We start from the raw sequence: 12,427 nt of genomic DNA on the forward strand, positions 1-12,427 counted from the left end.
TTCCCCACATTTCCTACACCAACAGTGTGCTGTCGTGGCTCAGGGCAGGGATGTGGAAGCAGGCTGGGTGGCTCTGATTCTGGACTCCTTACTCACTAGCTCTGTGACCCTGTCACAGCGTCACAGACCACTAGCTCTGTTCCATCATCTGTGAAATCATGAAAGTATACCTACCACACAGGGTTTCTGTGATTAAATAATATGTAAAACACTCCAAACCATTACTGGGACATACTGTTAAATAAGATTTGCAGATGCTATTAGGTGGCTTTTATAATTGAGCAAATACATTTACATTTTTAAAGAAATATTTCACTAGTGAGTCTAAAAGTAGTTATAATGGTGCTTAGTAGCGAAGAAAGCACCCACAAAACTCTGTGATACTTACAGAGTCCACCAGGACATGTGAATGAGCGTGGGACTCTCCTTGCAAAGGCTGAGAAAAATAGACATCTATGGAATATTGTACATCTGGTTCTAAACAGATGGGTGTGGGAAGCAGCATGATTCTGTATTAAGAAAGATAAAGCAAAAATTCAGACCACAGAAATACAATTATATTAGCTAAATGGTCATAGTATTTGGTAGCATTGCACTTGTACTGGGCAGTGACCTCCACTGTGGGGCTGAGGCCAGTGTAGGTCTAGACCAGCACAGGTGGGTTGGTTGGATGGTAAAGTCACATTCAGATCCTCTGTGGCTCTTCCACAGGATTGTGCCAAGTAGCAAAGTCTGAGAAACTATTGGCTGTGGGTTGTTATCACAGCTCTGGGGAAAGGATGGTACAGAGGTCCTCATCCCGTCTCTCATGCTAACATCAACAGGATCTCAAAAAATCTCAAAAAAAAAAAATTTGCTGCAGCGCATGGTGGCTCACACCTGTAATCCCAGCACTTTGGGAGGCCAAGGTGGACAGATCACGAGATCAGGAGTTTGAGACCAGCCTGGCCAATATGGTGAAACTCTGTCTCTACTAAAGATATAAAAAGTTAGCCAGGCGTGGTGGAACGCTCCTGTAATCCCAGCTACTCAGGAGGCTGAGGCAGGAGAATCACTTGAACCCAGCAGGCAGAGGTTGCAGTGAGCAGAGATCATGCCATTGCACTCTAGCCTGGGCAACAGGGCAAGACTCTGACTCAAAAAAATATATATATTTTGCCACAAGTTTCTGTTGAGGCAAAATCAGTGGCCTCAAAATTAGCAGTCTTTTACTTCAAAGACTCTCATCTATTGAGAGTAATCAAGCTGAATGTTTTACTCTTATTCTGGTTGCATTTTGCTTTCTTACATTTCAAAGCCACCTGGGGACCGGAAAAGGAACATTCAATATTTAGAGTCAGGATATCCTGGCTAGAATCCTGGTTCTGCTACACATTAGTGATGAGTTTTCAGTAAGTCTTTTAAGTACTCTCCTTCTCAATTTCTTCTTCATCTAACGAAGACAAAACCTGCCGTACTGAGTTGTTATGAAGATTAAAAGTGATATTAAATGTAAAGCATAGTGCAGCACCCAGTAAGTGCTTAATATATGTTATCGTTTTCTTCAGACCTCCTCTTTCTCCACTTAGTTCCCAGAAACAAATTACTGATAAGTGAACAAAATTCTAAGAAGCTTTCAATGTTTGAGGACAGGTCTGAAACATACCTGGTAGCCGCTGGTAAGGCAAAAGACTGAGGCTTTGACTGTAGAGTCTTGGGTATGCAGTGCTTACTCCCTCCAGGGGGGTTCACCACGATCTGGACAGTCCAGTCAGCTGCAGACTAGACAGGCATGACATTAAGGCATGTCACTGCAAGGATGCAGGAAAATGTTTTGCACGTACACACATATAGCTAATGGAAAGTGCATGGACTTGAATTTGCAACCCCTAGGCCACTTGGCAAAGAGTTTTGGAATTGAAAGAGTCTTAGAGGTTCACTCTCAGGCCCAACTCTCTGATGCCTGAATTGTGATCCAGGCAGAAAAAGCATTGTTTCTCATGGGCTCACGAGCCTGGAAAAACCTTAACTCTCCTGACAAACCTAATCCTCAACCCCTATTTCCCAGGGAGTTGACTCATTCATCATGGCTCTGGATCACAGAACAAATAATAATAATTTGGAATCCTTTACAAAAGGAATCTATATACTGGGGAGATATGCAAATTAGCTTTATTCTGAAGCCTTACAATTTGGAAAAGCTTTTTAAAGGTGTCAGGGCCATATTCTCTCTACAGATAAATTAATCTATGTATATTTTTAATGGCTTTCTTATCATATTCACTGAGCCAAAGTTCACTGAAGTTCCTTGGCTTTCACTTGTAAGTAAGAAATAGAGAATTATATCCTATCACACATTTCAAAGCAGATCAGCTGCTCTAGGCATGTGATGCACTGTGAGAGCCTCCAGAATGTGGTCCCTAGTGGGGCTTGGGAGCCTCTAAGACCACACCCCCCTCCAGCCATATCAAATATGTTTCAAAGGAGATGTTCAGTGGGCTTCAGATCCAAAGGAAGGTTAGGAACTATTGGTGTAAATCAACTATTTTTCTAATTTGGCTTCTATTCTGTTTTAGATATTTCTTAAAAGGTGGGCGGCAGGGGGCCTAGTAGTGGGAAACAAGAGGGGCAGTTTGCTTTTGGTCTTTCTCTTGTTGCAGGGTAAGATGCAAATGCAAACAAATGCTTCTGCTGCATCACCTGTGAGTCTGAATCTCTGCACATGTGTTGGTTTATTAAATTTTTAGAAGAAAAGTACCAGGAGGGCATGATTTGTGTTATTTTGGTTATTTTTCTTAAACAAACAGTCACCACTTCCTTAAATCTGGTACCTTAAATCTATAACTCCAGCTGTAGCTTCTCTCCATGGGATACAGCATGCATGCATATGGCTCACTGTGCTGCTTCAATATCTTTAGGAAACCCTTGGGTTTATAATGCTCCCCAGATGTTCACTTTTTACAAATCCTTTTCTGATGAACCTATTCTAGCAAGGCTGAAATGGAAACAGTTCAAGAATGTATTTCTGTCAGCTTTTCACCACCGAAGTTGGAGAGTTAAAGGATACCTGGGTTTCATAGCGAATGGCAATGGTGAAGTCCACAGGAAAGGGAATGTTGTTGACAGCAAATCTCAAGCCAGCCCCAGGGAGAACCCTGGCAAATCCAGGTCCACTCCATGTAACAGGGTTCCCAGGAACTGGCTCTCCTAAAACAACGTGAACAGCAGGACTCTGGCCAAACGTCTCCGAGCCCTAAAATGGGAGAGGAATGTAAATAGCTTTGCCTACAGTCAAGGCCTGAAAGAGTTCAAGAAAACCAGTCCCCCACTGCACCACCCCCTGTATTTCCTGGTGTGTATATGATTCATATGAGTCACAGATAAATTATTCTAAGCAGGATACAGTCCAGAATCCAGCTGAGAATAATGTGCTAATACTGCAGCTTTGGAACATATGTTACTGTATAGAATGATTGATTTGAAAGCAGTGTTCCGGGAAGCGACTTTAATTTTAAGTACCCCTTGTGCTAATGAACTGAGCAAATTCCACATTGATAACCTTGGGTTTTCTTGGATATGACTGCGGAGTTCTTCCCAAAATATGGAGGCTATTCCCATGCCCACTTTACGGATTTTGCCTAATTGGGCATGACAATGAGAAAACCCACATGGATTTATTTTCTAGATATTTCTTCCATGCAAAATGAGAAACGCTCTTCTTCTATCTGCTTGGGAGCATGTAAGTATAAAACTCCTAACATGATTAATTAGAATCCCTGACGGTCTCTATACTGGATGTCAGCCTGAGGCCATCTGGACCCTGTAGATAAAACCTCTTTAATTACTTTTGCATCTGCCTCTCCACACTCACAGCCTCCGCTCAAATTCCTCCTCTTGTTACTTTTGCCTGTGTTGCTGCAATAGTCTCTTGGTGCTGCTCTCTTCTCTCTCTCTGGTCCAATATATATCATGTACTGCTGCCAACCAAGCATCTCAAACTCTTTCTAACTGCCAACAAAATAATGCCCAAGTTACTTAGCCTGGAGTTCTAGTTGCTCTGTGATCTACCCCAAACTGCCCTTCATTTGATAAATTTTTAGTAACAATTATGTGCCAGCTCCTGAATTAGGAATGCAAAATAAATAGGACAGAGCCTCTGCCACAGAGGAGTTTAGAATCTCGCATCTGAGGCAGAAATGTAACCAAGAAATTGTGCTGTCAGATTGGGTTTTAATAGACAGAGGTATATGTAAAGTCATCAATATACAATGTTTTTCAAACATTAAAAAAAAAAAAAACCCTTGTAAGGCTGGGTGTGGTGGCTCAGGCCTATAATCCCAGCACTTTGGGAGGCCAAGGCGGGTGGATCACGAGGTCAGGAGTTAGAGACCAGCCTGGCCAACATGGTGAAATCCCGTCTCTACTAAAAATACAAAAATTATCTGGGAGTGGTGGTGTGCGCTTGTAGTTCCAGCTACTTGGAAGGCTAAGACAGGAGAATCGCTTGAACCTGGGAGGCAGAGGTTGCAGTGAGTCGAGATTGCGCCACTGCACTCCAGCCTGGGTGACAGAGCGAGAAATAAAATAAAATAAAATACCCTTGCAATTGCAGTAGACACTGTAGGTGCCCCTCCCAGATCTCCTTTAGCTGTTTGGTGCACCCATCCCCCAGTTGCTGTGTGTGTGGCTGCTGACAGCTCACAGGTGACCCTTGCTCTGGAGGATTGCTCTTTCACATCTCCCTCCCTAACCAGCCAACACAACCTCTGGGAGCTCACAGCCAATGACTGACTGATACAAGGCTGACCAGATTGTCTCAAGGGGCAGGACAACTTTGCCTCCAGTGTATGCCCCTGAGCTCCTCTGAGGATCAATTCAAAGTTTGTTTTACCTGAGACCATGTCTCGCTCTGCTCTTTCCTTTTCTCTATCTTTTCTCCTTCACTCTCTTAAGAGTATTCCTGAAGAACATTTCCTTAATAAATCACTTGCAGTTGAATCCCATCTTAGGCTCTCCTAGGGCACCTGATTTGACATAATTAATGCCAGACAGTTTACCTAAAAGTAGATCCTAAGATGCAATTCTGGAGGTGGATAATTTACTGTTTGGCTGGCAGTGAGGGCTGTGGTGGGTGACATGCACTGATGATCCCTGGCATGATGTAGTGATACAATTGCTAAAACTGTCACCTGTGGAGAAATGGGACAGAATACAGGCAGGGAAGGGGAGGCACTGACTTGAGCAGTATTTCTGGCACTGAAAGATATGGGAGGCATCTGCATCCTTTGATGTTCCAGTAAGAACTGTGGAAATGGGTGGCTGTTGTTGAATGTCTTTGATGAGAGAAAATGACAGGGTAAGGACAATCAATCACCAACGTAAAGCAAAGTGTGAAAATCAGAGGGCCTCCTTGGGGGCATGTTTAAAGAGACTCTCGTCTCCTTAAACTAGAGGGCAAGAAGAGCTGAATATTCTTCACAAGCATTAATTGTAAGAGTTGCAGAACTTCAGCCGGGTGAGGTGGCTCACGCCTGTAATCCTAGCACTTTGGGAGGCCGAGGTGGGTGGATCACGAGGTCAGGAGATTGAGACCACCTTGGCTAACACAGTGAAACCCCGTCTCTACTAAAAATACAAAAAATTAGCCGGGCGTGGTGGTGCGTGCCTGTAGTCCCAGCTACTTGGGAGGCTGAGGCAGGAGAATGGTGTGAACCCGGGAGGCGGAGCTTGCAGTGAGCCAAAATAGCACCACTGCACTCCAGCCTGGGTGAAAGAGCGAGACTCCGTCTCAAAAAAAAAAAAAAAAAAAAAAAGAGTCACAGAACTTCAGAGAAGAGCCTGAATTACCAGCCTAGGTAAATTACTTCTACAAAGATAACTGTCTATTGGGGAAGGGGGTATACCCATAATCTTTCAGTATTAGTGGATACAGGATCTGAGCTTATGCTGATAACCAGGTATACAAAGTGCCACCATGGTCCCCTTGTTAGAATAGGGACATATGTGGGTCAGGTAATAAATGGACTGCTAGCCTAGGTGCCTTTCATAGTGACGTCACTGGATTTACAGAACCACCTATTGATAATTTTCTTCAATTCTTGAATATATATAATGGAATGAACCTGCTTTGCAGTTGGCACTGGTTCTTTGACCTGTGGGGTAAGAGCTCTTGTAGTAGGAAAAGCCAAATAAAATCTTGTAAAATGAGCCCCCTGCCCCACACCCAAGCCAAGACAGTACATAAAAACACTAATGCAAATCAGGGGCATCCTCAGAGTGCCACTCTCAAGACTTAATGGATGAATTTGTGGTAGTTCCCATCATATCCCCATTTAAAGCACCAGTCTTGTTTCTGCAGTTGTTGGATGGATCACTGGCAGACAGAAGTCAATTACCACAAATTTAACCGTGGTATAGTCCCACTTGCAGCTGTTGGGTTGGATGGAGTGTCTTTACTAGAGCAGATTAATACAGCCTCTGGAACATGCTATGTAGATATTGATAGGCAAAAAGGTTTTCTCTTCCATACTTTTAAGGAAAAAGGAACATTGTCAGTCCTTTGATGTTTCTACATTGTCTGCAAATGTGGTGGGGTGGGATAGTCGGGCTCTATTTTCCAACAAGGGCAAGTGGGTTCCTTCTGTAGTCTGAGAGTGCTGAGGAGAATACTTGGGAAGGGTAAGAGTGTATGTTCACAGTCTTGCTCCGGGCCTATTTTAATTCTCTTGTTCTCTGTCACAATATAGCCCAAAAGGATCTGGACCATCCATATATTCTATGAAATACCACATTAATCCCCTACATCGAGGGCTAGTGAAGTGGGTGCCTTGACCCAAGTTGCTATTACATGGCTTCCTACAGTGAGAACCAGCCATTCTATGGCCTTGGCAGCACTCTTTTCTGAGGGCCGATTCACTAAGGTGGGAAAACATAATATCTCCTCTGCACAATAGATCCACTTTCCAGCAAAACAAGTTCAGCCATGGTCATGTGATTTGGGGATTCACTGCCCTTACACAAACCATACTATCTGGAAGATGCTGATCTGAGATGGCAGTGGAATGGGGCCCCTTAAAGATGCAGCTGAAGCATTAGCTTCACAAACTAGGAAATGAAACCCCAGGAGATGGGCCAGCATTCTTTGGGAAGTTATGTACTCCTTAAATGAAGGCATTTATTTGATGCTGTGTCCCTAACAGATAGAATACATGGGCTTGGGAGAACCAAGTAGGATTAGCCATGCCCACTACCACTCCCAGTGACCATGGTAATCTGGGCTTCTTGTCACTGTAACATTAGGCTCTGTGGGTCTAGAGGTCTTGATTCTTGGAGGGGGACAGAGTTCCTTCTGCTAATCTTACAGCTATGGCTGCTACATGGTGTCTTGGGCTCCTCATGCCAGCAGACCAGTAGTCACAAGAAGGAATTATCATAACTATAGGGCTGTGGCTATATCATGGGGACACGAGGAATATGTATGGCACTGAGGTGATCCACTGGGGCACATTTAGTGCTCCCATACATGTGGTCTGATAAGGCATGCAATGCAGGGGCTCCAGCCCATGAGGGATGAGAGTGTGAGTCATCTCATTCAGAAGTGCCAGTTGAGGATAAGGGGAATCTAGAATGTGTAGAGAGGAGGGAGGGAGATGGTACCAATTAGAGCCTTGGTACCAACTGCAGCAGCCAGAGGCTGTAGTTTGTCTCACTAGTGTCATTTTGTAAATTTCCTCAGGAATTATGGCTCATCAGAATCCTGGAAAAGCTGTGCCTGCATGGAGTGAACTTAATGTAAGAAGCAAATGGACAGGGCCAGCTTCATGGTTACGTAGGAGCACCCCCCAACCCCCTAAAGAAAGCCCCCATGCTTGATTTAATGCTTTGCTGTCACCATCTTGATATAGTTAATAATTTTATTTCTTTGAACTTGTTCTGTAAGTGAAATTTTTTGGGACAGTGGAGCATGCACGTGAGCAGAAGAGATATGTGCATCATGTATGTCTGCTTCCTTGTTGACCCATTTGCAGATAGTGCACAACATGGGCCAATGAACACAGAATTCTGGTGGACCTACTATGCCTGGGATTTCAGTGAGACTCAAAGTGAGTGCAAGGTAAGTGTGTTACTAACGTGATCGAGTTAGCAGGAGTGCCGATAGCCCCAAGAAGCCAAGCTTTCTGTTAGAACCAGACTTGTTTTGAATGCAGAAAGAAAGGCATTCTAAGAAACATAAACAACCAAGGAATCCTTTTTTTTTTTTTTTTTTTTTTTTGACACAGGGTCTCGCTCTGTCACCCAGGCTGGTGTGCAGTGGCACAATCGCAGCTCTCTGCAGCCTTGACCTCCTGGGCTCAAGTGATCCTCCCACCTCAGCCTACTGAGTAGTTGGGACCACCAGCACACATCATCACACCCAGCCAATTTTTAATTTTTTTTGCAGAGATGGGGTCTCAAATCTAGTCTAGTCTCAAACTCCTGGGCTCAAGTAATCCTCCCATCTCAGCCTCCCAAAGTGCTGGGATCACAAGTGTGAGCCACCATGCCAGGCCCCACATATTTTCTTATTCATGTGACTTCCCTGCGTTAGCCAACTACTTCCACTGAAAAGGATGACTAGAAGGAAAGAGAAAGACAGGACAACGCACAGTTTCATTTCCTTTCAGTCCTTCCTTACTCATCAATATGCTGAAGGTAGAGTGTTGGTTGAACACATAGCAGGAAGTGAAATGAAAACAGTTGACTTAGTTTTGTGCAGTGTTCTCACAGTTCTGTTAAGAATGAAATACATATGTATATATGACTACAAATTGACAATGTGAATATGAATACAAATTTTGTAATTTCAGTGATTCCATGTGTGAGTTGAAATGTTCTTATGTTTGCAGTTAAAATTGGCACTGCACTCTGCAAAGATGAATGGTACAATTCATACTAATAATTTTAAATTTTAATATATCTTTACATAGAATGACATTGAATGGCAAATAACAAAATGCTCTGACAAACTGAGAGAAAGACCATGAAAGAAAGTATAAAGCTTTATATTTTAGTACTTTCAATGGCCCTTTGTTTCCTTCTGATTTTAGAACACAAGCTCTGCATTGTTATTTTTTTATTTTTATGTATTTATTTATTTTTTTTTGAGATGGAGTCTCGCTCTGTCACCCAGGCTGGAGTGCAGTGGCGCAATGTTGGCTCACTGCAAGCTCTGCCTCCCGGGTTCACGCCATTCTCCTGCCTCAGCCTCCCAAGTAGCTGGGACTACAGGCGCCCGCCACCGCACCCAGCTAATTTTTTGTATTTTTAGTAGAGACGGGGTTTCACCGTGTTAGCCAGGATGGTCTCGATCTCCTGACCTCATGATCCACCCGTCTTGGCCTCCCAAAGTGCTGGGATTACAGGCGTGAGCCACTGCGCCCGGCCCTGCATTTTTATTTTGCACTGGGCCCTGCAGGTGGGTCAGAGCATGCAATGAGTAGGTGTTGTAGGTGCTGTTGTTCTGCTGCCAGATCCCCTTTACTGGGTTAGTGCATGCACCTGCCAGCTCCTGGGACTGTTGCTGCTATGGCTCCCGACTGACCCCTTCTTTTGGGCCTTGCTGTTGGCTGATGAGAACCACCTCACCTGGAAGGTTACCTGCATCTGCCCTGGCAGTCCAGCACCAACGACTGACTGATGCAGGAACGCAACAGGCCAGCCCTGTGCCTCAGTGGGTGACAACTCTGTGGTGCAATTTATGCTTCAGAGCTTCCCTGGGAGATGAGACCCAAAGCTAAACTTGACCCTCGACCCCATACCTGCCTCCCCCTTTCTCATTTCCTAGCCTACTTCCCTCACTCCATTATAGGTTTTACTTGACATACGTTCCCTCAATAAAACACATGCACCTGAATCTCTGTTGTCATCTGCTTCCAGGAACCCAACCTAAGACAGTGACACTGTACACATGCACACATACACACATTTATATAAAATTGAAAAAAATTTCACAAAAATATTACTATTTTGTATTCTTCTCTTGTACTAAACTGACCCACTAAACTGGTCCCATGGCCTACTTATTAACTCGCATGGCCCGCAATTTGAAAAATTATGGCTGTATGGAACCCCAGAGATGGAAACAATTATGTCCAGATGTCAGGGTAGGAAATGTCAGAGAAAAATCTGAGTTGGGCTTTAAGGGATGAGAAGAAGTTTTCCCAATCAATAACACAGATGTGGTCATTTCAAGAAAGAGAGGAGTATGTTGTGGATGCTTAAAGCAGGGTTTGTCAGAGTGCTGTCATGAACCACCCATATTAGAATCACCTTGGGGCACATGGCAAACACCCAGGTTTCTTGGCCAGCCTCAGATTCCCGGATGTGGTATCTCCCCAGGGTCAGACCTGGAATCTGGATTTTAAATAAATTTCCTAGGTAACACGCACAGTAAAAATTGAGGCTCACTGAGGGAATTAGGGGAGGGGACTAGCGACTCATTCCCCAGTCTCCTCTTTCAGGTGGACTTCAGATTGAGGAGAGCCACTTCTAGCCTAGAAGTCAGAGAAGGCCTCGTGGGGCTGTAGCATAGGAATAGAAACAAGTAGGAGAAAGCAAGTCCCCATGACTGGCGCACATGATCCTGGTAGGGGGAGCAATGCCCACGAAGCCTTCTCTGAACTTCTCAGCTGGGGTACTTCTCCATAATCTGAAGTCCATATCATGTTACATGCAGCTGTTTCATGACCCTTAGCCCACCCCACCACACATTAGCCATTTGTATCCACGGCTCCTTCCCACTACAATGAGGGCAGGCTCCATGTTTAAGTGTTTCTGTTTTCTTTCATTCAGCCATTTTATTCACTTGAGAAGGTCTCTTATGTGTAAGAGGTACTGGGTTTGGGAACAAGACAGCCAACATCTGCTTTCATTTGCTTCTCCAACATACCCATTTGTGCATATGCACACAGGAAGGCTCAGTAAAAATCTCAGTAAAGCTAAAAAATGAAGGAATGAACTAACCTAAAAACAAGCCTACAGTGGCTCTGACTTTCGTGAATAACAAGGGATGGCTACAAGGTCTTCTGGACTCTTTGGAGCCTCTGTAGCCATGGGAGGCTGGGCCGTGAGGAAGTGGCGTCACTCTGCCACTGATGCCAGCACTGACCAACTGCAACTGTCTCAAAGTCTGAGGCACAGCTACAGCACCAACCCAGAGCCATCAGTGTGTCTTTCCTTCTCCATGTAAGAGGAGAGCCACTCCTCAGCACTTTACCTCTCCTTACTAAAATGACAAGAAATCGTGAATTCACAGTGTTCGACTCTCTAACCCTTCAGAACCCAGATTTCTAGAAATTACTTGTTTTGCAAAGAAATAAAGCTATTGATGTTTTTCCCCAGAGGCTCTGATTTCTTTGGGCTTGGTTTTTCCTTTCCTCCATTTCTATTCATGAGGGTAATAAGAGCTTTTACTAACTGAGTACATGCATGGACCAAGCACAGTTGTAAGTGCATTCATTACCATATCATTCATTTACGGCATGTGACTGTGGCCATTCGTGAATGGTTTACCTCACTCTGCTCATCAGCATGTAAGCTTTGCTTCTGATTTCTCTTCAGTATTATCTTTTCTTTGTCAATTATGAAATCACTTCCTTGTTGCTGGAAATACACATCACATTCCATGCAAAGCTGTTGCTAAAATCTTTTTTTTTTGGGGGAGACAGAGTCTCCCTCTGTCACCCAGGCTGGAGTGCAATAGCACGATCTCAGCTCACTGCAACCTCTGCCTCCTGGGTTTAAGTGATTCTTGTGTCTCAGCCTCCCAAGTAGCTGGGACTACAGGCGTGTGCCACCACGCCCAGCTAATTTTTGTATTTTTAGTAGAGACGGGGTTTCGCCATGGTTGGCCAGGCTAGTCTCAAACTCCTGACCTCAGGTGACCTGCTCGCCTCGGCCTCTCAAAGTGCTGGGATTACAGTCATGAGCCACCATGCCTGGCCTAACATCTTAAAAAGAAATGACAGTTTAAGTACCCATCAGAAGTATTAATTATACCATGGACCAAGAAGTTCAGATTATTCCACCAATGAGCCATGGAGAAAGTTAATTGTAATTCTTCTTAATTCTGCAGTTAGAACATTGAAACAATTCTTCGTAAGATGCAGTTGGGTTTGCTTTTATTCTTATTCATAGTTTCATCTCCAACCTTTCTCTTCTCTCTGTTACCCCTTAACTTAGGTCCTTATTTGTTCCTGTCTGGACTAGTGTAGTCTGTCCAGAAACGGGCTTCACTTCTGTTAGATTAAGTTTGTAAGAACACTGAGGATGGCCTCTGTCACATTATTCTCTCGCACAGAAGGTGTATGGTGAACACATCTGACAGCAATAACTTAAGCATACCCTGAGAATGACCCTATGGCCTAAAAGGAATGTGTGTTTAGAGTTCCCAGCTAAGGAATCTGGGAGT

At 44.1% G+C, this 12,427-nt stretch overlaps 1 protein-coding gene across 3 annotated transcripts in view; it reads right to left on the reverse strand.

Moving 5' to 3' along the window:
• LAMB4 (laminin subunit beta 4) overlaps window positions 1–12,427 on the reverse strand; it is a 106,506-nt gene that overhangs the window by 52,827 nt on the left and 41,252 nt on the right. For all 3 annotated transcript variants that reach the window (XM_034964769.3, XM_057302932.1, XM_034964770.3), the window contains exons 15-17: window positions 3,047–3,232; window positions 1,646–1,761; window positions 389–509 (exon numbers count right to left, since the gene is read on the reverse strand). In XM_034964769.3, the coding sequence (XP_034820660.2) occupies window positions 389–509; window positions 1,646–1,761; window positions 3,047–3,232 (423 nt within the window). The remainder of the gene's footprint in view (window positions 1–388; window positions 510–1,645; window positions 1,762–3,046; window positions 3,233–12,427) is intronic.

Source organism: Pan paniscus, chromosome 6, assembly GCF_029289425.2.
Source record: "Pan paniscus chromosome 6, NHGRI_mPanPan1-v2.0_pri, whole genome shotgun sequence".
Lineage (NCBI taxonomy): Eukaryota > Metazoa > Chordata > Mammalia > Primates > Hominidae > Pan > Pan paniscus.